Raw genomic sequence first — 27,046 nt, forward strand, 5'->3', positions numbered from 1 at the left:
CTGGTGACTTTGCTATTTTATACTAAGCTAGACTGAACTGACACAATTTTAATTTATCTTCATCAAGGAATTTCTTTAATGTTTAACTCTATTTTTGTATAGAATATATTTTTTAGTTTCTAACATCTACAGAAGAAAGAGCAATACAAGTTGCATTTCCCTTATTGTCATCTCTAAAGTCTATGATCACAGTACTATTTTTTTTTAGTGCAATCATGTGCTTTAAGATCTGACACATATTATATTTCCCCCCCCTCCCCCTAGAACCCCACCTCCCTTCCCTCCCCCCGACTTCCCAGAGCCCGTACACGGTATAATTTTTTAGCAAACACAGTCTAAAATGTCTTAAAACAAAGCTTTGATCACAGTACTATTGATTGAACAGTAATTTAATTTTTGAATATTTTTAATCTATTAAAAACACCTACTGTTGCAGGTTGCTCTGCATTTTCCTTACTGTAACTAAAGGAAGCGTAAAGTCTATTCTCTACTTCCCCTAACTTTTGCTTATATACTTTTCAGTTACTTTTGAATACCTGGCATAATAATCATAATATAGTCCAATAGTTGTTTATGCCAATCCTTTACCATTAGTTCACGCATGAACAATCCAACACTTTAAAAATGCAAAAAAAAAACCCAAAAAACAAACCCAGACATACATTTCCAACAGTATTTTGGCCATTCAGTGTGAGCATAGGTAAAAGGATCTAAGAGATTCCAAGAATTATATTACTGAAATCCTATGCTCTTAAATATTTCCTAAAATTCAACAAATAAAATTGGACTGGTTCCCTAGCTTTATGAAGTTTATATAGCCTCCTATGTCTCCAGAATCAAATCTGGCTGCTGCATAACAATCAAATGAAAAAAAGTACATAAAGCAAGTATAAAATTCAAATTTATAAATATATTTATGAATTAAATCTAGGCACCCATCTCATATACTTTGAGTTCCATATTTGATTCATTTTGGCTACTTACAAAAATGGCTTTTGCTGATATAGGACATGAAGCTCAAGTTGAATTAACAATTTTGTTAACAAAATTGTGTTAGGTGCTGATAATTAAAGGCAAGATAAAGCTTGTGTAGAAAATGTGAGGTGTTGAAGCACACACTGGCGTAGTCCTTAAGTCATGTTGACTTTGCAAGACTAATAGAAAGTACATACTGTGGGTTAGAGTAAACCAATGAGTTAAGTATACCTTAGAGGCTGGCAAACAGAACTATTTAACAACAAACAACCATTTAACAACAATTTAGATGCAAATATGTGTACTTTTTAAAAAAGATTAGAGATACTCAGTTAAGTTAATTATAAACTAGAGTAAATATTAAAGATGAGATATATAGAAGGATGAGCCTTGTCTTAAGCTATCCTCATCCAGCTCAAGTAATGAAACAATGGACTGTGTTATTAAGAAAGATCAGAGTCCTGAATTAAAGCTGCTCATTTTTATCACTCCACCAGGACTAATACTGCATTAGACAGAGTGTGAAAACACAGCAGGTGATTTTGTTATTTGTGGTTTTCCTCCCAGGTAGAAAAACAAATTGGCTTATTTTTGGAAACTATATAGTTTGAGTTAGGTGCTAGTGACAAAACAATCACCATGATGTTTGTGTGCTCCCCTTTGCTACTAACCTACTTTATGGTGTTGCACATTCCCATAAATCTCAAGCTTTGTTTTGAAAACCCATTTACAGTCTTATGGCTCTTAACCCTTTGAAATTTCTATTAGAACTCAGGTTTTACTTTCAAGCAAGGATCCCTTCCCTTGCAGTTGCCCTCCATTTTTGTGTCCAGCTGTCTTAACAAATTTCTCACTCAGCAACAGAAATTTTGAGCTCAATTGTGTCCTACGGTGAGGACTACCTGGTATCTGAAGATGAATCTGGAGACTGGTATATGCAAAACAGCTGCCTTTCCCCAAATCTGCACCCTTCTCCTTTCATCTTTTCCATGTTATTTCCTATTTCTCTACCATCCTACTGACAAGTCAGATATTGTCCAGGGTTTTTTAATTCAGTCACAAACACCTTTGAAGTCTAGAGAAAGGCAGATGCCCCTGTGGGTTGAATAATAAATATGAACAATGTAAGAACTGAATTAACCTTGCTAAACAATTTCCAACTGAAATATGGACTTTGAGATGAGGAACTAAGCCAGTACGTATCCAGCTAGGCAAAGGTTGATTGGAGAGGAAGTTTGATAAGGTGAGGTATAGGATGAAAGGTAGGCAATGGGCAGAGTTTGGAAACATAGTTGTAAATGGTAGGTGATTCTTATAACTTGCAGACATGTGATCCCTACAATTGCTCATTCTATAGTATAATGGAGTGACTGTAATTGTAGCCGTCCCCACATTAATAAATTCATATGTAAACCCTGTGACATGTCCTGAACTTTGTGACTTCGTTATGAAAGCAATGATTCAACAATCCATGCAGTCTTGGGTTTTCCCCCAAATATAGCCTATAAAACAGAAAACCTACTACATTCTTCCCCCATTCTGATAGGAATGAAAAAGGCGGCAAAAAAAAGGCTTCCGTCATGCATTTATATTATTTTATCTCTGCAATAGCTGATGGGGTTTTGTAGACAATCCAGTTAAAGGGCTTTTAACTCAGGGTTCCTCAAGTTTATTCCTATTGGCCATTACAGGGTCTCCCCTTGCAAGTCAGAATTTGGTTATTCACTATATTATGTGATTTCAGCCACTGTGGCTTATAAATAAAGCATGTAGTGAAATGGTATATGAAGTTGACCAATTGTAACTTAGAGTAACCTGTGAACTTTATAGGTTAAACGGGAATCTTACAAATCATTTAAAGTAAGACTACTTAACACAGAAGATTCAGAATGAGGCAGTCCTGATCAAGTGGCTTCTGGTCAAAAGCCCCAGGCCGTTGCTCCTCTAGGTAACAGGTGCCATTGTCCGAATGCTCAGGAACTTTAAACTTTCTGTAACTTAAACCTATTCAGAAAATAACCTTGTTTCTGAACTCAATGCATTTTCTTCCTAAGCAATTGAGCATACAATGACAATAAGTAACATAAAGATGTTGCAATCAATCTTACTGTACCACTATGAAAAACTATTTGATCAATTACTGACCCTTGGCAATGTTCAAGGAAACCTTCAGCTTGTTTCTTTTGCAAAAGTAGTTCCAAGGAAATTAAAATTGAAATAGTATATTTTATCAAATGCAGTTAATTCACATTGTTAACCCCCTTGGGGTTTTGTTAGCCAGTTTATTTCATTCTGAATTTTTATTCCACTGCATACAGAGACACAAGTCCAAATATTTTTTTAAAAATTGGAAAAGGTTAATAGAAACAAAAAATCTTCCAGATATATATTGTTCTTGGCCCCTCATATAAAAGGCTTCATTTATTACATCTTCCATTAGATTCAAATATAGATTATTTGTTCCAACTATTGCAATACAATACACAATACAGAAAACAGTAACTAGGAAAACACTCTGCAGGTCTTTGGTGTACCTTTTTTAAAAAAGTACCATTGAAAAAGGAGGCTGACAACAGCTGCATATCATTTCCAACTTGACCTTCTTTTTGGCCTTGGAGATTTTTTTGTGACTCTCTTAAGTTACATTACACAAAGGTTGCACCTGTAACAAATTACGCATGATGCCATTTTAAATTTCCCTACCAGAGTATCATGAATATTTATATATGAAATGTCCGTAATTTCATTTGTATCTATGGTTTAACTGAAAGCCAACCTGCTCTGGGGTCCTTGGAGAGCTCTGCAAATTTTAGAAAGCTGCACAGAACTCCTGCCCACACCCCACACCCCCAAGGATTTATCAAGCAGTTATCAATGCTGGTCTGTTTTATTGTGTCATAGTATATGCTAGTATTGTTTTATATTTTCCAATATATTGTTTGGTTTCATTGGTCCTGTAAGTGTATGTCTCATAATGTCCACTTCTACACCCAAAGGGCTATCCCATTTTTAACTCCTGTTAGAAATCTATGAAAATTATCCCACAATGTTTATAATGTGAACAAGATGGGCTCTTGTCAGTAATAACTGACATAAAAATAAACAAAAATCAAAGCCATCCTGGAATCTCAAGCTGCATTTAAAAAAAACCCAGCACCCACATCTTCATTGGTAGCTCATGATTTCAAGCTGCATACTAAATGAATCAACCTGCAAAGTGATCATTTAAGAAACCTTATCACAGATATTTTTTTCCCAATATTACGAAACCATGAATAAGCCCATCTGTTTTGCCATTGTTTTTTTACAATGACATCCATAAGCAAATGCCCAATGAACTTGCAAGCCTGTCCTTGTTCCTTTTGCAAGTTGCTCATTAAACGCCTAATGCAATTTGAATCTCAGCGTCTTTTTTGTAATGTGGTGAGCAAAACTGGATATCGTATTCCAGGTGTGGCCTTACCTTACACTTTATAGAATGGTACTAACACTTCACGTGATTTTGATTCTATGCCTCCATTTATACAAGCACTGTATCCTTGTAATACATACGTTAGATAAGGGAAATGGTTGCCTGTTCATGTGTCCCTCTTTCCCTATTTATAAGTGCCTAGTCACCCATTTTTACCAGTTGGGCTTTTTTATGCTTGTTGAAATTTAATAAAGAAATAGCTATAAAGGAGACACTTAACTGGGGACTGGGAAGGGGGGAGCATAAGCTTAATTAATATCTACCTTTTGGACCCAGAATTAGGCATCTGACTACAGGGGTGGGGAAGTGGCAGAGACTGAAAGATAGTTGATGCAGTTGGGATAGCATAGCGGGCAGCTCTTTTTAAAAGATGGAGTGGGTGAGTAAAGGAAAGGACTCATTCTTCTTAGCAGATAGTACCTAGCTATTGCTTGTTATAAAACATGAGCATCTCACAATGTTTGGCCAATAATTGCCTATAATGAATATCACTCAAAGCTTATTTCACACAAACTCCAAGGAAAATGAGACTATATTCCTGACATAGATATCCTGTCCTGTCCCCCGCTTCCCAATTTCCCTCAATGCTCTTCTGACTACTGCTGTATGAGTAGTTTAAATGACATCCCCATGTTAAAGCCCCCTCCCCTCCCAACCTGGTAGCAATTAGCTAACCTTGTCTGATCTTGAAAAACCCAGTGTCTGACCTGATTTGTATTTAGATAGGAGGCACCAGAAAACTATAAACTCTGAAATCTGAAAAACACTCCAAATGGGAATCCACTTTATTGTTGCCAAGAAAACAACTTGGACATGTCCATCAGAAGTCAAGTTCAACTTGAAGATTAACCTTTTAGGACTGTGCAGCCCTTTGGATTCAAACTGGTGCTTTCGGGTGTGCATGGGTACAAATGCAGCATCAGCCTGTACATCTTTAACCATGAACTGCGGTAACTGTACAGCAACAAGAGTAGGCCATAAAATAATCTAAAGCAAGGGTGTCAATCTCAAGGCCCGGGGGCCAGATCTGGCCAGCAGGGGCCGCCCTGGGAACAGTGAAGAACTGGCTTGCAATGCCTCTGCTCGTGAAAACAGAGCTCGGGAGGGCTACACACAGCCCTCACAAGCTCCATTTTCACTGGCAAAGGTTTGCAGGAGGCCATTGCAACCCAAAACGGAGCTTGTGAAATCCAAGTGCAGCTCTCCTGAGTTCCATTTGAACTGGCAGAGGTTTGCGGGAGGCCCTCGCAGCTGAGAACGGAGCTCGGGAGCCCATTTTCACTGGCAGAGCACTCAGGCCACCACAGGGGGCCCCAACATGAGCGACATAGAGCTGGCCACACACACACACACACGCACACTGGCCATGCCCCCCTGGCCCAGGGGTCAAACACAAACCTGATGCGGCCCTCAATGAAATCAAGTTTGACACCCCTGATCTAAAGCAATCAGGAGGATGATTGCATAATTGCTCCCATTGTAGAGTTATAAAAATGCCACTGGAAAAAGCAGAGGGCTGAGTACAACTTACAGTTTTTGTACCACAGCCATACAGGAAACCACCTTAAGCCATTATTAAACACGGGGACCAAGATAGGGCTGACCCTCATTCACAATTCTTTGTAACTGTTCCTTCTAGCCAAGTGGGGGCGCAGGAATGCCCTGGGAGAGGTGGCTAATGCAAGTTTCCTTTCCATTTTCATCTCTCTTGGTTGAATTAAAGGAGAGGGTGAAAACAAAAGCATAGTTGAGGGATAGGGAGCAAAGGTGATTTCCTGTTAGGCTGCTTTTTGCAGAGTTCTGCTGCCCTCCTTGGTTGGTTTCCACCTTCTATTTGGTGGGAGGGTATGCATTGGCCTGTGTCTGCCGTGCCCCCCCCCCATCAGTAGGAAATGAAGGGGGGGGGGTCCAAGGGTGGGAGAGAAGGGCCGAGGTGGCAGCAAGGGGAGAAGGTCTGCTTTTTATTTGTTCCCGAAGATCAAAAGCATCTGGATCCATGTGGAAAGAGCTGCCTTTAGCCACTAAGTGAAAGTTTTCCCCAAAGATTTTTTTTTTGGGGGGGGGGTTGTGGATGGAGGGGGGAAGCCAGGACAAACTAAGACGATCTTTATTAAAAGACAAAAGAGGGCAGGTTTGGGGGACTTTTTTTTAAATTAAAAAGACTGCCATGTTATGATAACAATTACAAATAAAGCAAAGCCAGAGCAAAATCAATAGTAAATCTTAACATACAAGCTAATAACTATAACAGTACTATATTAACAGAAATTAATATCACCAAAAGAAAAAGAGAGCTTTAACTAAATTTCTACCTACATTCGCTTATTTACAATTTTTCCATATTATATCCATAGTTTTATATATCTTCGTTTTCCAAGCTAACAATTATTGACATTCATCAACTTCCCTCTCATTTCTACCTCTGGTCTCTTAGCAGTTCATACCATTGACTCCATGTCCTATAATATTTCGAGTCTTCTTTCACTTTCAACGTTAATCGATCCACAATCAGGTTTGGGGGGGACTTTTAAGGCAAACTCTTATGAGCCGCTTCTACTGTTGGGGAGAAAGAAGGAAAAAGAAGCAGAAAGTGGTAAAAAGAAAAACTAGAAAGGAAAAGAATGCCGAGTCCTCGTCACCCCCCACCCACCCACCCCCGCTTAATTCACTGAGGAATTTAAGGCTGGGTTTAGAGAGAGGAGCGGGAGGATTAAGGTGCTGCTTTTCCTAAACGAAGTTACCAGTTAAGGGTCGGGGGGGACGAATCTCTGTCTGGAGCGGGGAGGGGACTGTCCCCCAACGGCTCATTTACAGGCAGAATCAGAAGCTCCCCCCCCACCCCCAAAAAAAACACCGGCGCAAAGCGAGCGAAAGAGGCAGCCGCTTTCCAGATGGATAAACAGAAAAGGGGCGGGAGGGAAGCCGAGGCAGCCTCAGGTCAGGTCGCCCGTCTCTCCTCCGAGCCTCCCAGGGAAAAGGGAGGGAGCCGGGAAAGGCTGGGTGGGTGCGGGTGCGGCTGGAGAAGGGAGGTGGGGCTCTCCGGCCTGGGAGGAGGTAGGAGGGGGGGGGAGAGCGTGAAAAAGCAGCGGCGCGATCCACAGTCACCCACCAGCGAAGCCTGGGCTCGGACCTGGCAGGCGCTTGCGCTTCTCTTTCTCCCTCAAGGAACTTGTCGACTTCGCGCCTCTCCCGCCCCCGCAGCGCAACTCCTTTCCCTCGGCGTCGCTTAGCCCGCCGCTGCTCCCTTTCTTTCTGCCCGAGCGGGATCCCTTCAGCGGACGCAAAGGAAGCCTGGAAGAGGTTGGGGAGTTGGGGGGGGGGGGAGGCGGATCGCGACCTCGCTCCCCGCCCGGGCTGTGCGCGAAGAGTTTGGGAGAGAGGCTCCCCTGCCGGCTCTCGGCACGCCCCCGCCGCGGCCAGACTATTTGTAGGAGTCGCCCAGAGAGGATCCCCGAGCAGTTGGGCGGCCGGAGAAAGGAAATCCAGCCGCCTCCGGGAAGAAAGCGGGCTTTCGAAGCGGGATGGGGGAGCAGAGGATGATGCCTCTGGGCTGCGGGCACGGCTGCGGGAAGATGCTGCTGCTTCTGCCTCCGTCCACTCTGCTGCTTGCCCTGGCTGGGCTGCTGGCTTCCTGGGCGCCTCTGGCGCGGGGCGCGGCTTGCGAGCCGGTGCGCATCCCTCTGTGCAAGTCTCTGCCCTGGAATATGACCAAGATGCCCAACCACCTGCACCACAGCACGCAAGCCAACGCCATCCTGGCCATGGAGCAGTTCGAAGGCTTGCTGGGCATCCACTGCAGCCCGGACCTGCTCTTCTTCCTCTGCGCCATGTACGCGCCCATCTGCACCCTCGACTTCCAGCACGAGCCCATCAAGCCTTGCAAGTCAGTCTGCGAGAGGGCCCGGGCCGGTTGTGAACCGGTCCTCGTCAAGTACGGCCACGCCTGGCCGGATAGCCTGGCCTGCGACGAGCTGCCGGTCTACGACCGAGGGGTCTGCATTTCCCCTGAGGCGATCGTCACAGCCGAAGGATCCGGTGAGTCGCCTTCGGTTCCCTCCCCAGCCACCATCCTGGGAGCTGCTCCTTCTACTCCTTTCTGACGTTTCCCTTCCATCTCTCTAAGCCTGGCTAGAACTGGGGACCTTTTCTAGGTATTTTCTGGAGACTCCCAAGTTCAGAATCGCACATTTTCCTTAAAACTCCTCCACCATCAACTTGGGTAGAGCAGTGATCACCAACCAGTGGTCCGGCGTGGACCATTGGTGATCCACGGGAAAATTTTGGGGGTCTCCAGAAAAATTATTTGCATTTTTTTTTATACTGCACTAAATACTATTTATCTTTTTAAAAGAAATTCATGTTAGTGGTCCACGGGATTTAAAATTATGAATTTAGTGGTCCCTGAGGTCGAAAAGGTTGGTGACCCCTGGCCTAGCGGCCCCTTGGACAAATGAAATTGGGGTGGGGAGGTGGAGAAACCAGAACCACTGTGTTGAGGTGTGTGAACCACTCCACTGAGGAGGAGGGGGGAAGGGGGAAATAAATAGCTCAGGGTTTCTTCTTCCTAAAAGAACCTGTAGAATTTCTCCTCCACTAAACAACCATTGTCTCAAATCTGCTGGCCTTTCCTGTCTTAGCCCACACACCCACACATTCACTGTCAGTCGATCCTTGTCTTCTTTCCTCAATTACCCATCTTTTCCTTGATTGTAAATAAACTTTTCCACTTCTTTCATATGTCCAGGTCTTATTGTCTAGATTTGCCCACAATTTAAGCAGCAATATCTTCCTGGGGCAATCCCTTGAATTCCAACCTTGCCTATCAAACTTTTTGATCTGTGTAAAAAGTAAGCCAATTCCTTCCTAGTCGTTTATAATCCTCTAACCATCCTTGTATCTTTGTGTAGCCAAGATGATGCTGATTTATTCGTGACCCGACAAAAGCGCGAACGTCAAAAGCGCGCCAACAACAGCGCGCCGACAACAGCACGCCGACAGAAGCGTGATTTAAGTTAAGATAAGGTTTAGGGTTAGGTTTAGGGTTAGGTTTAGGGTTAGGTTACAGTGCGCTTCTGTCGGCGTGCTGTTGTCGGCGCGCTTTAGCGCTCATTCATCGGCGCGGTTTTGTCACCGCGGTTTAGTCAGGCGCGCTTTTGTCGTTCGCGCATTTGTGGTGGAAACGATTTATTTTGTAAATCTCTGGTTTGGAAAATGAACTTAATGATTAATCTACTTTTCAAATCCTTATCGATCATGCCTGATCCATCTCAACAGAGATGAGGAACTCATGGTCCCCAGATGTTGCTGCCTAAGGAGGCAGCAACACCAGCAATTAAAGCAATTAAGTTCCTTTAATTTCCTTGGATGTATCCCCATTTTCCAGTGTGTAACCATGATAATTGGCTTTATCTGATGTTGGTAAACCCCAATTCCAGCAAACCAGGTCTTCTGACCTGACTCCCTCATTGCCTTTCCATTCCGTAATCATAGCTTCCCCAGCCCCTTAAAAAGCCTGCAACTTCCTCTAATGTCTCATATTCTGTTCTCCATCTGAGTTATTGTAAAACTTGCATAGCAAGAAAAGAAAAGCAATTTTGCAAGAAAAATCTTAGTCTTTGGACTCAGGCAATACTTTCTTTGTGATCAACTAAAAATGTTTGTTAGCTTTTTCTTGGTTCATTCAAAATGTTACAAAAATGTATTTAGGAAGGGAAGGGAAAGGAAGGGAAGATAGTACTAGCTTTAGTGGAGTTGTCTTCTCTAAGTCCCCTGGAAAATAAATAAATCTAGGACACTTGATAATTTGTCCACAATTGTAGACACTGTTGCTTTCCCATGCTTGCAGGTTTCTTTTCGGTTGGATGGACTTAGGTCTTATATGTAAACTGAATATTTGCTTAACATTGAAGCCAATTGAAGTTTTCTATGAAAAGAAATCTGTAAATCAGCACCTGATTACCAGCTGTGACTCTCACTAAGGATCCTACTTTTCCTTTGCTATCACTAAAATCAGTTTCCCCAAAGTTAATTCTTTGCAAAAAGTTTTGCAACTTTCTAATTTATTATTAGGATCTTGTATGTTTTCTTTTGAATTTAGTTTGGCAGTGGTTCTGGAAAATGCTAGAGCTAAAGATACTAGAAAAATGAAATGGCTGGATTCTGTTTTAAGATTCACCATCTTTCTGCGGCTTCCCTTGCTACTCACATTTCTCCATCTGAAGAAGTTCCATAGATGGAATGGGTTCTACCTGTTTTCCCTTGGATTCTAGTTAAAGCCAGGGAAACTGCATACCTGTGAAGAGGTGACTGCACAATGGAATTAGAATAAAGGCACACATACCTCTTGGCCACTTTGTAAATCAGGTGGCTGCACAAAATTCTCAGCTACACATGCCATTTCACAGATATTGTCTTGTATGTATGTATGTATGTATGTATGTATGTATGTATGTATGTATGTACGTACGTACGTTCCATTAAAATAGGGTTTTCCAATCTTGGCAATTTTAGGGTGCATGGACAACTGGGAGTTGAAGTCCATGTGTTTTAAAGTTGCCAGAGTTGGAAAATCCTGCATTAGTTAGGATGCAGTTCTAGTCCCACCTTGGTCATGAAACCAGCTGGGTAATCTTGGACCAGTCACTGTCTCTTAGCCCTAAAAAGAAGGCAAGAACAAATCACTTCTGAAAATCTTGCCATGAAAAATATAGAGATTAGCCTTGGCAGTTGCTGGAAGTCAGTGGTGACTCAAAAGCACATACACACAAAAAGCATCATCATCATCATCATCATTATCATCATCACCATCATCATCGATTATATTTTAAATTGCATGAAAAATATGTTAACACATCCTACCTGGAATTACAGAGCAATGTAAAGGAAATATAAGCATTTTAAATAAAGATGAATGGATAATTGTTCAAAGGGTATAAAGTAGAATATTGCACATGAGTGCATTTATTAAAAAGGAAATAAAACTTCCTTTACATGGTAGAGTTAAATTAACATGTTTTAAAGGTTTCCACTACACAAATTTATGGGTTACTTAATATTTTATGAGAGGATGTTTATGCATATAATTCTTGGTTTGCAACCTAATCTTGTGGAAGTGTCTCAGATCTGTGTGCCAATCCCCATAAACCATCTCCATCTTGTCCATTTCCATGTCAACATAATATTATTCCCTTTGAAAATGGAATAAAGATTAGGAAACAGTTGGTGATTTGTGCTCAGAGGCTATGAGAGTGTTTGAGACTCCCAAGAGAAATGTGTATTGGAATCCAAAGGTAGCTTTTTGTGACCAATTATTAACTTACCATATAGACTTATTAAGAAAACCAGGAGGGTACTGACCTGTGTCTGCTATAGGTAGAGCCTACCACAATTAAATGACAGATCTGAGAAATTCCATTTGGCAAATCTTGATCAGTGATTTAGGATTGGCTACTCATTGGTGTAACTCTTCCCCTTGCATTTCTCCAGGATGTTTAAATTTCCATGATGCAAGATTATAACAAGCAGTCATGAAATACAGAATACAGAATGTCCCTTAGCGAGGAAAAAAATTCTCTTTGGTGAGATCCTTCTTATGCTGATAGTCTTTTGGCTGTGAAGCTCACCAGGTGGTGGTATTGGCAGATGACCCTTAAAATTCCTTTACGTCTTGGAGCAATGGAATTAAATGGAAGCCTTCAACTGCAAAGTATACTCAAAACCAAGATTGTTTGTATTAGCTGGCACTGTAGTATGTTTGCTTTGCTTAAGGTTTCTGGGATGCAGTTTCTGGTGTATCTTGCCATTTCCCAAAATTTCCAATGAGAGGAAACCCTTCCCCTACTGAAAAGGTAGAGAAACTCATAATCTCTCATATACAGGTAGTCCTCAACTTACGGCCACAATTGAGCCCAAAATTTATGTTGCTAGGCGAGACATTTGTTAAGTGAGTTTTGCCTCAGTTTATGACCTTCCTTGACACAGTAAATCATTGCAGTTGTTAAGTTACTCACACGCTTGCTAAGCGAATCTGGTTTACCCATTGGCTTTGCTTGTTCAGGGAGTTGCAAAAGGTGACCACATGATCCTGGGACACTGCAATTGTCGTAAATGTGAGCCAGTTGCCAGCTGTCTGAATTTTGATCACATCTCCATGCGGATGCTACAAAAGTTGTGTGAAAAATTGGTCATAAATCAATCACTTTTTTCACTGACGTTATTAACTTTGGTCACTAAATGAACAAGGGCTATCTGTATTACTGAATTATAAGATCTCATCTTGAAAGGCAATGGAAGTTGTTGTTCAACAACATCTGGGGCTTTATAGCAGTGGTCTCCAACCTTGGCAACTTTAAGACTTGTGGACTTCAACTCCCAGAGTTCCTCAGCCAGCAAAGCTGGCTGAGGAACTCTAGAAGTTGAAGTCCACAGGTCTTAAAGTTGCCAAGGTTGGAGATCACTGCTTTATAGGATCTACATCCTTAACCTGATGAGGAATTGCTTGAAAGCCACATGAGTTGACAGAGGCTCTGGCAAAAGCATGCATGCCTTTCAAATAAGACAGCTGAGCATAAAGATATATCTATAAGCATAGCAAGGGCCAGCTTGGTCTAGACCGGTGATGGCTAACCTTTTGGTCGTCGCATGCCGAAACACCCATAATGCAATGTACATGCTCCCCGCTCCCTGTGCTCCCTGCTTGCGCCACACACCTGTGCATGTGTTTCCTCCCGCGGAAGACCTCCTGCATCAACCTGGAAACCAAAACGGGGTGTGGGGGCACTCTGTGCATGTGCGGTAGAGACACAAAGACCAGCTGGCCAGCAGGAAGGTGCATGCGCATGTGCGGTAGAGCTGGGCTGGGGCGACGGATGGCATATCTGCAGAGAGGGGCACATGCCATAGGTTCGTCATCATGGGTCTAGACTCTAGTGGTTAAGATGCTGGATATAAGAGTGAGGAAATTCAAGTTCTAATCCTGTCTTAGACATAGAAGTTAATTGGTAAAACATGGGCCAGTCATTCTTTCTCATCCCAAGAAAGAAAGCAATGGCAAACATTTTTTTTTAAAATGTTGCCAAGAAAACTGCAGGGACTTATCCATGTAATTTGCCAGGGATGCTTAGCTCTAGAGCAGGATCAAGCAATCCTGGGCAGTTCAAATATGCCTCTATACCATTTTTGTGAAACCTAAAAATTGTGTGTGTTTTTTTAAAAAGGATTTTCTAATTCAGGAATGGAGGAAAATTGCTGAATTTGAAAAGTCACAAGCATTACCCTTGTAAGGCTAGAGCATTCTGAATTAAGATGGAAAAACTGCATAATGCACAGAATAAATGCCCCCAAAGTGTTCTAGTGACCATTTTACAAGGACTAAGGAAGTTGTCTGTATTGGCTTGACATTTGACTTGCTAAGTACTTGCCAGATTTCAGGCTTTGTTGACTATGTCCTCAGTTTCACTCTTTGATTGAGTTCATGGTTAGATGCAGAGGTTTGCTTTTCCATGAAGCCAGGTTTTGGAATGGTTGGGAACTATTCTGGACATTGTCTGGGCACCAGAAAGTTGAGATTCATTTGAAAATCTAGGCCAGCTTATGAATTGAAACAGTAGAGCATAATACATATGTGTGTGTGTGTGTGTGTGTGTGTGTGTGTGTATGTATGTATGTATGTATGTATGTATGTATGTATATAAGTCACAACCCCTGGTATGCCCCAATTATGGGAGGAAGCTAACTGCTTCCATTCTCTGTCCATCGGCTCGTCATAAGAGACCATCCCTTTATTTATTTATCAGCACAAATACTACATACATACATACATACATACATACATACATACATACATACATATGTATTATACATATACATTTATGCATACATACATATATATATATATACACTCACACACACATACATACACATACATACACACACACAAACATATATATATATATATATATATATATATATATATATATATATATATATATATATATATATATATATATATATATATACACACATACATACACACGCCGTATCTATATACATACCATATTTTTTGGAGTAAGCCTCCTAAAAGCTATGCATGCCCCCTTTTTGACAAAAAATGGGCCTCGTTTTTTGGAGGCCCCACCCCCCAGGACCACTCTACAACCTAAAGGCTATTCATGCCCTTTTTTGAGGAAAAAACAGGCCATTTTTGAGAAAAATGAGCCATTTTGGGGAGGACTGCAGAGGGCAAAAACTTTTTTTAAAAAATTTGCCTCTTCAAAATTTTGGTGTGTCTTATACTCCGGTGTGTCTTATACTCCGAAAAATACAGTGTGCGCACACACACACACACACCAGTGTGCCTAATGTCCCTGTCCTACTGTCCCCATTTATTTGTACCCATTTCCTGTGTTCTTATTCCTGTCATCTTGTACATGAGTGACAAACTAAATAAATAAATAAAATAGAATTAGAAGAGTCTTTCTAAGAGAAGGAAGGTATATATATGAAGATAGGTTTGCTGTCTCTTGTGGCTTTCTAAAAGTACATCGTACAACCTGAACAGTGTGTTCCTAACTGTACCTTTTTAATTCCACCTCAGAGCTGAACCTGTCTCTTCTGGCTCAGCTGAGACAATTGGGGCAGCCCGTCTCCCTCCTCAGGCTCACCCCAGTCCCCTTCTTCATTGTCTCATATTTTGACAACTGGTCTTCAAGCTTCAGCCCTTCACTCCCCAAATCCGTCTACAGACAGAGTGGTGACTGTTGTTTCAGCTGCCTTGGGTTTGATACCTGCTGGGAAGCTCTGCGGGCAAGTGGTTTCGAATGGCGGAGTGGGGGGGCGAGGAGGGTGAATGTCTCACATTGAAACCTCTGCAAATGTCCACCTCCCTTAAGCACGGAGGTGCTTCCCAAAGTGCCTTCAGAACAGATCGGCACTGAAATCAACATTACCTATTACGGAGGACCAGAAAGCGCACAATAGTTTCATTGAATAAAGCCAGTGTGGAATCCATGAACGCTTCCTTTCACTGACGGGGAACATGATGACATTCTTGGTGCTGAGATGTTTTTTAAACTAAACAAACATGCTGGCCACTAGGCCGAAGCCACCTCTCTTCCCACTCCTCTCCCCCCCTCCCCAACCAGGAGCACAAATTCCTCATCCTCTAAAAGTAGACTAAACAGTGACTTGAAACTTTGGGAAATGGAGATACAAACTCAAATTGGGGGTGGGGGGGACTGGTAGGTTTTTAGGAGGGATTCCAGGGCCCTGGCCCGTTTTAGCACAAGCCTTGGGTTCATGCAAATTGGTATAATTTGTAGATCAATTACACCTGTTTGCATGGCCCTGACGTTTGTGCTTAAACAGCCCAGGGCCCTGGGACCTCCCCAGCAAACCCGTCAGTCTGTTCCACAACTTGAGTTTGCATCCTCTCCAGTGGTGGGATTTAGCCAGTTCTCACATCACATCGGCAGAACCAGTTGTTAACTTTCGGAGCAGTTTGGTGAACTGATTGTTGGAAGAAATCATTAGGGCAGAGAAGCGGTTGTTAAATGATTTGAATCCCACCACTGGTCTCCTCCATGTGGATATGTGCTGTAGGCATATGTGGTCAGAAAGAAATGGGGATTTGTAGCCCCTAGGGCTGTACCATGCTTTGGGTATGTCCTGCTAAGTTATGGTCACAAGGATTCAGGGAGGAATCATCTTAAATGCCCTCCATTTGTCAAAGAGCTTACTTCATGATTACAGCCACAGGAGAGAGAAAAAAACTATACTTATTGTGCAGATATACTCCTGTTCTTGCTATGTTCTGGCAAGACTCTGGTCTAAAATCACTTCCAATCATTGAGAATCAGAATGAGTAACTTTCCTTCCCCCACAATGCTGCTTTCTCTCAGGAGACATCTGTTGGGGCAATGATGGACATAGCTGAGGCAGGAAGGGGTGGAAGGCAAAGCCAAAAGTGAGTTGAGATTCAATTCTAGTGTCACTTGTCTTGATTGACAAGTGACAGGGGCTTCTGAAATTACACCAGGAGAGTGCATAAAATTAGGCTGAGGGTCTATGTGGCCTAAGAAATAGGCTATCTAGTGGTTTGACTCATTGGTTTAATGGCAGGTTGCAGTGTTTCTGAATGGTATATAAAGCTGTGGGCCAGCTCTCACCACCTAGCAGCTTTCAGCTGTGTTAAATCTCATTTCCCAACACCCACAATATAGTGCACAGCTTTTCCCATTTCCTGTGATTAATCTGCTGGGAGTTGACACTCAACATCTGGAGAACCAAGAGTTCCCACCTTTGAAACTAAATGTGTGACTGGGCCTATAATGGAAGATAGGGTCTCCTGTCCTGTCCTCCTATAACCTTCTTGTCCAGCCCTTGGTGATTCAAGGTCCATGAGCACATTTCTCCCAAATGAAAAGATTATCCCTGGAACTCTTCAGCTCCATGAAAAAGATTTACTTAAGACACTTAGCATGGCAGGGTATGAACGTGGAGAGCAATTTGACCACCAATCCTGAACAATCTATTAAATTAAAGCAGTAGACTTATATACCGCTTCATAGGGCTTTCAGCCCTCTCTAAGCGGTTTACAGAGAGTCAGCATATTGCCCCCAACAATCCGGGTCCTCATTTTACCCACCTCGGAAGGATGGAAGGCTGAGTCAACCCTGAGCCGGTGAGATTTGAACCGCTGAACTGCTGATCTAGCAGTAGCCTGCAGTGCTGCATTTAACCACTGCGCCACCTCGGCTCTTCAGCCATGAACAGGTGACTGACAGCCATTCATATGGGCAAAGTCCCCAGCTCAAAACAGCTTCTTGTTCATTCTCTGGAATAGAAACTGCCTTGCCAAAACAGTTTTGCTACCTATTAAGAGAATAGGGTTGCGGTGGCTCAGTGGCTAAGACGCTGAGCCTGTCGATCAGAAAGATCGGCAGGTTGGCAGGTCAACTCCCTAGCGCCGCATAACGGAGTGAGCTCCCGTTACTTGTCCCAGCTTCTGCCAACCTAGCAGTTCGAAAGCATGTAAAAATGCAAGTAGAAAAATAGGAACCTTTTGGGAAGGTAACAGTGTTCCGTGCACCTTCGGTGTTTAGTCATGCTGATCACATCACCACAGAGACATCTTCAGACAGCACTGGCTCTTCGGCTTTGAAATGGAGATGAACACCTCCCCCTAGAGTCGGGAACAACTAGCACTTATTGTGCGAGGGGAACCTTTACCTTTAAGCAGCCTGAGAAGGTACCTGATCGGATGACATTTTGGATCATACTACTTTGGATTCCATTAACATTTAATTTTGTTCACCACCCTGCTTACCTCTTTGATAGCAAGGCAGGGTGTAAATCAATTATACAACCCAAATAAAAGCTGTACAGTGCTATTTCCTAGAAAAAGAAGAGAAATGAAATAGAGGCCGAACTACAGTTTTCCACGTAAGCAATCAGTTTTGTCTTGCTTGTGAAAAGAGAAATATTTTTTAAAAACTATTTGTATGTTTCAATCCTATCCTGCTCTCCATGGACACTTGTCTTTTGATACAATTGCTATCATCATAGGAGAATGGTTATTACTTGGTCTCGGTAACCAATTTGTAACTAAAACAATACATCTGAAAAAATGCTTAAGAAGGACAACCACTATAGAAAATGGTAACCTATAATCTCATTTTACTTGTAAGATCAGTATAATTACCAATCAATTTAGAGGAGGTCTGTTTTAAGAGAACATTGAAGGCTATTAAAATATGTGGCTTTAAATCTTAAATAATTGTACCATATTTATCATCATCATCATGCAGTGAATATCAGAGTTTATTACCTGGCATTTTCTGATTATTTGGGTTACAACCAATTTCATTGTATTTATTTTGTACAATGACAATAAAGATTATACTTTTAACCAAGAACCAAGAGTTCATGGAGATATCACTGTAATATTTGGAAGTGATTTTCTGCAAAGTCAGTGCTGTAAATTTAATACTTTAAAATATTTGGGGAATCACTTGAGTATAAGCTCTAGTTACAGTTGACTTCCCCCCCCCCCCAAATTCTTTCAACTTCAATTTGCAAATCCCTATTAGTACTACTACTGCTTCAATATTAAAGATATTCATGATTGAACCAGAAAATTTGAAGACATTTTATGATTGATCAAATATCATTGATTTAAGGTTTATTCTATTTTAGAATGATTCAATTTACAGTTTTTCTTTCAAGCATTTCTCAGTCTGCTGCCAAGGCAGATGCCAAATATTTTTGTCTGGGGAGACAGTAGAACTATTTTACTAAGAACTTTTTTTTAAATTTCTCACTCAGAGAATTGGCCTTTCTGCAACATCCTTGCTCAACCTTCCCCCCACAAAAAACTTCATTAAATATATTCATTTTACTTAATATTAAAATATAATTGTTTTATTGAAAACCAGGGAGAAAAAATAATCTACTAAATTGGTTTGCTAATTGTGGGTGAATTTAAGACAGTGACTCTTAGCCCAATCCGCCCCACAGAGTTGTTGTTATAGGAAAAATAAGAGACAAGAGTACTAGATATGTTCATTGCCTTAAGGCAGTGGTTCCCAAACTTGGCAACTTTAAGACTTGTGGACTTCAACTCCCAGAATTCTCCAGCCAGCAAAGTTGCCAAGTTTGGGAACCACTGCCTTAAGCTATATGTATAAAAAGGTTAAAAATATAATAATACCACTTAATACCACACCATCTGCATTGACAAAGTCACCATCAGTCAATTGCAAAAGGTAATGAAATAGTTTACATCCTGTGTCAATATATTTAGCACCATCAAACAACATATCTCTAGCATAGGTCCTTGAGAAGGACCTCATTGGTGGATAAAATGCCAAATCCAGTCTAAACATCTGGCCAACTGAGCTGAACAACCAACCAACCGTTAATAATAAGACTCTACTTACGAAGAAAATAGGTGGGTTTGGAAGGTTGCAAGGACCCAAGACGAAGAAGAAGAAAAGGAATTGGAAGAATATCCGAAGAACAATGAAGAAGATGCACTGAAACTATTATACCAGGAAGGGTTATGCGTACTGGAGAGACCAAACTGGCCTACAAGAAAGACCAAATGAAGAACCAAAAAGAGACATGGGAAGACAAAATATTATACGGCCACTACATTAAAATAAAACAAAAACTAGCAGGCAAAGCAGATAATAACAAGACATGGCAATGGCTAAGAGCAGAAAAATTAAAGAAAGAGACAGAGGGGGCTAATTCTGGCTGCATAAGACCAAACTTTTAGAACAAATGCATACAAAGCTAGAATTCAGAAGACAGCAACAGATGCAAAGAAGCTAAAGAAAAGTGCATCACCTGGTTAGCCGTAGCAAGAAGATCGCACAGATTGATTACAAACAGTGGCATGATAAAAGTATCAACAAATGGTGCATTGGAAAAGCTTCAAGAAAAACCACTTGCCTGCAAGCAAGAACTGATGGGACCACAACATAGACAAAGAAATACAAAATAAAGCTAAAATGCTCTGGGTCTTTAGAATTCAAACAGACAAGCGCCAGCAACGCAACATCCCAGATTTAACAATTGTCAATAAGAAAGACAAAAATAAAAATAAAAATCTAGGAAGCCAGGTTTTATTTTGGCAGTGTTTTGCTGAGAAAATCATAATAGCGTGCTAAAAAGCCACATCATGGCCTTAGAGCTGAATGCATTCTACATAAGGACAGATGAAGGGCCAATGAAGACCTGTGTCCGGCATTACACAGTAGCCAATTGGATGCATTCTAGGGAGATTACGCGGTATTTCAGAAAAGGTGGGTCCTCCTAATACAAGTAGTCCTAAACTTATACCATTTTTTTAGCCATCACTTGAAGTTACAACAGCCCTACAATGGTTGCTTGGCAACCAGCATGTATTTACAATGATTGCAGCATCCCAAGGATATTTGATTGCCATTTGCAACCTTCCCTGCCAACTTCCAACACTCAAAGTCAATGGTGGGAACCTGAATTACCAACTACACGATGCATTTAACAATGATATAATTCAGTTTAACAACTGTGGCAAAAAAAATCATAACTTTGTTAACTCACTTAATAACCATTTTTCTGGTCCCAACGGTGGTTGTGTAAGAGTCGTGGTAGCTCTGCCCAAAGCCTAGAATTTGATTCTCACAGGCTCAAGGTTGACTCAGCCTTCCACCCTTCCGAGGTGGGTAAAATGAGGACCCAGATTGTTGAGGGCAATAGGCTGATTCCGTAAACCACTTAGAGAAGGCTGTAAAGCACTGTAAAGCGGTATATACCAGTAAGTATAAGTACTATTGCTATTGTAAGTCAAGGACTGTGTATTTATACTCACAAGAGGTAGAAAATGTTATCTGAGGAAGACTCCCAGTGTATTGGGGATTACTCCCACCTATTGTCCCACTGCCAATAGAAGGCTTCTCTGAATGAAACATGGAAGCAGGCAATTTTTAGCAACAATCTTCTCCATATAGCTCAGGATGTTCTCTCTTTTGGAAAGTTAGGATTATTTCAGGAGAAAGGAGGATATGGAAGATAAAGGGCTTTGTGGGGAACTGATTGAGTATACTCTAGTGTGCTTTGAATGGCAGGAGTCTTGCGTAAGCAGAAAAACCAGGCAGAGGATGTCACATTCTTGGTATCTGCAGTCTATTTTTGGCAAAAGTCAAAGAAAAACATACCATGTGTTTTGTGGTTTCTATTTCTTTTATCTCCTAATGGGAGTTAGGGAGCCATGCTACAATTTTAGCCGTGCTGCAAATATAAGCAACATTGTCCAATCCTGTCTTAGCACCATCCAACAAAAGCAACTTAATAATGTGGAAAATCACCAAATCATAAGGCTCACAGATGTTCAGAGGCCTGTGAACTTAAACAACAGACAAATAATTAGAGCGGATGACCTGAACATAACAAATAAATGGAGAAAACAAAATCTTCCGCATTTAAGAATAAATTGTGCACAGTGTTCTGACAGATATATACTTTGGCGCAGCCTTCTTCCACTTGGCTCCTTTTAGCTGCACTGGTACAGGGATAGAGGGATGTGCTAAGGCTCAAACTTTTACTCTCCCCCCCATCTCCTGAAAAAAATAAAAATAAATACAATGGTAAGGATGATATGTGGTTCTACCTCCTGATTTTATTGGCTTCTTATATTAGGAAGTGGTTTGTAAATGCAGTTTAAAGATTATGACTAGAATCTAGAGTTAAGAGATGAATTACCACTGAAGTTCTGTTTGTTTTGTCTGAAGCCAATTTCCCCTTTTGAAAAAAAAAAAACCACCTCTGTTTCTTTGATAGAGGGAATGTGATTCTACAGCAGATGGATTTTCAAGCTGCAGGCAGTTACATCTTCCATACTGATGCCAGATGCTTTAGATGCCAGAGTCTTACAAGTCAGGTGCCATATAGGTTTGATCAATAAATAAAATAAAACCCCAAGCGTGAATATGCAGCATTACTAGTGCCTTCTTGGTATTTGCTCAGTGACTAGCAATAGGTACTAGCACTTAGACTTAGATACTGCTTTACAGTGCTTTACAGCTCTTCTCTAAGCTGTTTACAGAGTCAGCATCATGCTCCCAACAATCTGGGTCCCCATTTTACCAACTTCGGAAGGATGGAAAGCTGAATCAACCTTGAGCCGGTGAAATTTGAACTGCTGGCAGCTGGCAGTCAGCAGAAGTAGCCTGCAGTACTGCATTCTAATTACTGAGCCACCACGGTTCTTATATTTTAACGCTGTTAGTCTGCCTTATTGCTTTAATACTTCTTTCATTTATCTGAAAGTGTCCAGATATATCAATTACAGCTCTCATACTATCAAGCGTGGTGTTTGGGTGTGATGGGAGTTTAGTTCAAAACATATTGAATGAATTTGTCCAGGCAAGGTAGAGAAAGAACATTGAAAAACCATGAATTAGCAGAGAATATCATTGCAATTATGGAGACTACATTTCTAATGAATTAAACCCTAATTAATAGCCGCCCCGCATGAACCATTGATCCAATTGGCTGAGGATGCTAGGATAAATTATAAACTTTACACATCTGGAGAGCTGCGGGCTGGAGGTTATTGCCCTAAACAATGTTTCTTTTATAAAAAGGCAATGCATTAAGTTGACAGATGCGTTTCCACGGCGGGATACATCCAAAAAGATTTCTGGAAGAAATTGGAAATTTCCATTTTCTCTTCTGTCCTTTCATAGCATCCTTCCTTATGAAAGATATACAGTACTGATTTAATATTTTGATACAGCCACAAGACTTAATGATAATTTAATTAAGCTTTTCTTAATCCGTTTGTGGCTAGTTTAATGATGCATTGCAGGCATTGTTGAATTAATGGACAAGTGAGTTAAGAACATTTTGCATATATTTTTTTGCTCCTGCCCCTAGTTAACAAGAATAACTCTAGTCACTGTTTTATGAATTGCTATTAAAGTTGGAGCTGAGGTACGCAAATTCAGTGCCCAAAGATTGTAGATGGGGCTTCAGGCTCATTCATGAAATAGATATTTAAAGATTATGTATCCTTTGTTCTTGGTCTTTCAGTGTATGAAAATATTGATCTAAAGCATTTTTAGGGATGATCCTTAAAGATGAGGATATTGTACTCTGAATAGCAGTTGTAACAACAAATTTAGATTAATGTCTTTATTTTAACATTGTGGGCAGTTCTTGTGTTCTCTAGTCCAGCTTTTCACTATCACGTATATCATGGCAATCATAAAATACAGGCAGTCCTCAACTTACGACCACAATGAAGCCCAATATTTCTGTTGTTAAGTGAGACATTTGTTAAATGAGTCTTGCCCCGTTTTACGACCTTTCTTGCTACAGTTGTTAAGTGAATCACTGCAGTTGATAAGTTAATAACTTGTTTGTTAAATGAATCTGGCCTCCCCCTTGACTTGGCTTGTCAGAAGGTCGCAAAAGGAGATCAAATGATCCCGGGATATGAACCAGTTGCCAAGCATCTGAACTTTGATCACATGATCATGGGGATGTTATGAAGGTTGTAACTATAAAAAGAGGTCCTGTCACATTTTTCAGTGGTGGTGTAACTTTGAACCAGGGGTGAAATTCAGAAGGTTCTGGAGAACCGGTAGCGAAAATTTTGAGTAGTTTGGAGAACTGGCAAATACCACCTCTGGCTGGCCCCAGAGTGGGGTGGGAATGGAGATCTTGCAGTATCCTTCCCCTGCCACGTCCACCAAGCCACGCGCACAGAACTGGTAGTAAAAAATTTCGAATTTTACCACTGCTTTGAACAGTCACTAAACTGTTGTAAGTGGAGGACTACCTGTATTATGATGTTTTATGACCATTACGTGAATGCCAGAGTCATTAAATTAACCAATGGACACGGTTTTGCCAAAAACAGAAGTAAGTGTCAGTTTTGGCAAAAGTGTTGTAAACGTGATTACGTGATTTCACGATGTTGCAAACAGCTATAAATGCAGGACCACCAAAGGAGGGTGACTTTTGAAACTTTGGATCCAGGTTGTGTGTTCCCTTTTTTGGCTTGGTTGTAACTCTGAACAGCTGCTAAACAACTGGTCATAAATTGAGGACTACCAGTAGGGCAAATTCTTTTTATCATAGGAAGTTGGACTTGGGCTTCTGAGAGAAAACTCCCCATCCCACCTGATTTTTGTTTTAAAAAAAGCAAGAGTAATCTCAGTTCCACTTACTAATGATACAGTCTTCCTTATTCCATGATATTAAGTCCCAGAATTTACAGTATTTATATTATATTGGGGATCCTGAGAGTTTCAAGCCAGCTCTTCCAAAGATACCAAATTGGGGAAGTCTTTTTTTAATGGATGAAAAATTAAGCATTTTGTTGTGGCTGTGTTGAATAATCCAGTATTAAAAAAGACTAACACTTGTTTGCATATTTAACAATTCATGCCAGATTTCCCTATGGATTCTAATAATGGGAACTGTAGAGGCACCAATGCCGGTGAGTACATTTTTATCTAAACTTTTTACTCTTGTTGTTTTATTGACCTCAGGCCTCAACTGAATAGAAGCAACCTAATAGTGTCAGGATGTTTTTATATATATATAAAATATGGATGGTCTCTTGTGACGAGCCGAAGGACAGAGAGTGGAAGTGTGACCTTCCTCCCATATTTGGGCATACCAGGGGTTGTGACTTTAAATATATATATTTGCTTGTAGTAACAAGTTCCTTCTCACTTACCTATTACTCCCAGTACTGTAGCATGGAGGAAAGTGATAAATTTGATAAAACAATGGCAGAGTAGAAACATATATTTAGATAAGATTCTGTTCTGTGGTAACTGTTCAACTGATATTGTATCCAAGAAGATTGTTAATTTTGCAAATACTGTTTCCCTTTGACATTTTTTTTTAAAATAAAGGTTGATCCTGGCTTTTTATATGCTTTATGTCTTGAATCCATATAATTCTATATATGGCTTGGTCTCTCCATTATTTTACAAAAGAAAAAAATGGAAATGAATTAAAGAAGCTATTAAAGTTTCATAGAGGAAAAAATGGTTTTCTGCTGGTTTTAAGAAATTCAAATCTTTAAAATAAGAATTTCCTGGATTATCGATCACTGAATCCAGTCGGTAAATCTGTTATATACATAAAGAACATAATTTTTAACTTCCAGGAGTGTTCACCAGAGTAGAAACTGGTAATAGAAATTAAATCTATAGCAAAAGCTATTTAGACTTATATACCGCTTTACAGTGCTTTTACAGCCCTCTCTAAGCGGTTTACAGAGTCATCATATTGCCCCCAACAATCTGGGTCTACATTTTACCTACCTCAGAAGGCTGGAAAGCTGAGTCAACCTTGCCCCTGGTGAGAACTGCCAAACTGCTGTCAGCTGATCATTAGCAGAAGTAGCCTAAAGTACAGCACTGTAATCACTGCGCTCATCAAATATATACTCAGGGGTGAGCTGCTGGGGGTTCTCAGGGGTTTGGGAGAACCCCTAGCTAAGATTCTGTGCAGTTCGGAGACCCCCCCCCAAATTTCACTCCTGGCTGACACTACCCCCCCTGCCCCACCCCTCAGAGGAGTCCCCAAACAGCTTGCTTTGGATGCAGGTAAGTGCAGGAATGTAGGGAGGCTTGGGGAGGGCGAAAAATAGGCTTACTGGAAATTTGGGCCTCCAGAGGATCTCCGGAACCTGGGGAGGCAGTTTTTGCCTTCTCAGAGCCTTGAACAAAGCCTCCGGAGTCCGGGGAGGGAAAAAATGCCCCCCCCTGCTGTGGTGCAGGAGGCTGACCAGGCCATGCCCACCATGGCCACGCCCATCCAGCAACTGGGCAGAGAACCCCTTGCTGAAATTTTTGAAGCCCATCCCTGTATATATCTACAAACATGGCTTATATTTATGCAGTAATTCCTTAAAGTTAATCCTTGGTTTCCCCCTGTAATGGACATGAATGCCCGTATGAATGTGCCATGTTCTGCAATTATTACTCCCAATCATCATCTGACCTCCTCCTTGACTTCCCTGTAATTTATTTTCCAAGTCCCATGGGAAGTGCCAGAGGAAAGTTCTGTAGCACAGAATTGTGAAGGGTTGCAACCCAAGGCCATGCTTGTTGGGAATTCTGGGAGTTATAATCCCAACACATTGGGAAGGAGCCAGGTTGTATCAGGCTATTGTAAAAATTACAGCAGGAACTGGATTTCATGTGAAACAGTTCACATTCCCTAAAACAACATGGAAATCTTCAGCATTATCATTTTTTATGTATCTTCAATACTCTATTATTATAAGGGACACTGTGGGATGTTGTTCAAAGAGAAGTCTTGGACATGAATTATTCTAACAGACATTGCAAATGTCCCACAGTGTATTTTTTGCTGGTGAATAATGTCTTTAGGCATTATCTAATCAAGTAATCCCTGACAAAGACAACTGGCAAGTTCTTTTGTATAAATAATTACTCGTTCTTTCTGGACTGGAAATAACATATTTTATCCTTTTCGCAAAATGTTTGTGTTTCAAAAAACTTCTCCCAGCTTTTTTATGTTAAAATATAATGCTTTGCTGTAGTTTGTAGGTTATTGCATTCTAAAAGAAAGAAACTATGCTGATAAAAAAATAATATTCTTAAAATTACAATGTCCGTTGTTTCTCTAGCTCTAGTGCCTTAAATCTTAAATAGGGCAACTGGTTTTCCCTTCCTGTTCCTTATCCCTCTCACCTGTCAATCCATAGGATGTTTAGGACTCATCTTTTCCATCAAAGCTTTAGACAACTTCATTTTGGGAGATTTAGGCATGATTTTTTTTTTTTTAAAAAAAACACTTTTGGTGAGATATCACAGCCAGTTTGGAAGAATTTCCTACACACTTATATTGGATTCTTTTTTGCACATTAGTCTAATTCTTTGGCCCATAGCCATTCATTTTACTTGCTTTTCTTTATGGTCACATTGTTCTCCCAGCAGGCTTCAAATTGTCAAATGCCAACTATTTTTTTTCCTACTAACAGCCAAGAAGGTGGGGAAGTGCCAAGGAGATGGCATGGTCCCCAGAATTACCACTATCTTGTGGCCCTCCCCCTTCCGCCACCCC

The 27,046-nt window shown here is 41.0% G+C and overlaps 1 protein-coding gene across 2 annotated transcripts in view; it reads left to right on the forward strand.

The window, feature by feature from the left end:
- The first annotated feature begins 7,527 nt into the window (after positions 1-7,527).
- Positions 7,528-27,046, forward strand: part of FRZB (frizzled related protein) — a 35,345-nt gene continuing 15,826 nt past the window's right edge. Inside the window, exons 1-2 of one of the 2 annotated variants that reach the window (XM_032209394.1) lie at positions 7,528-8,482; positions 24,390-24,437. In XM_032209394.1, coding sequence (XP_032065285.1) covers positions 7,969-8,482; positions 24,390-24,437 — 562 coding nt within the window. In that variant the 5' untranslated portion in view covers positions 7,528-7,968. The remainder of the gene's footprint in view (positions 8,483-24,389; positions 24,438-27,046) is intronic. The other variant, XM_032209402.1, reaches the window with a different exon arrangement.

This window comes from Thamnophis elegans, chromosome 1, assembly GCF_009769535.1.
Source record: "Thamnophis elegans isolate rThaEle1 chromosome 1, rThaEle1.pri, whole genome shotgun sequence".
NCBI lineage: Eukaryota > Metazoa > Chordata > Lepidosauria > Squamata > Colubridae > Thamnophis > Thamnophis elegans.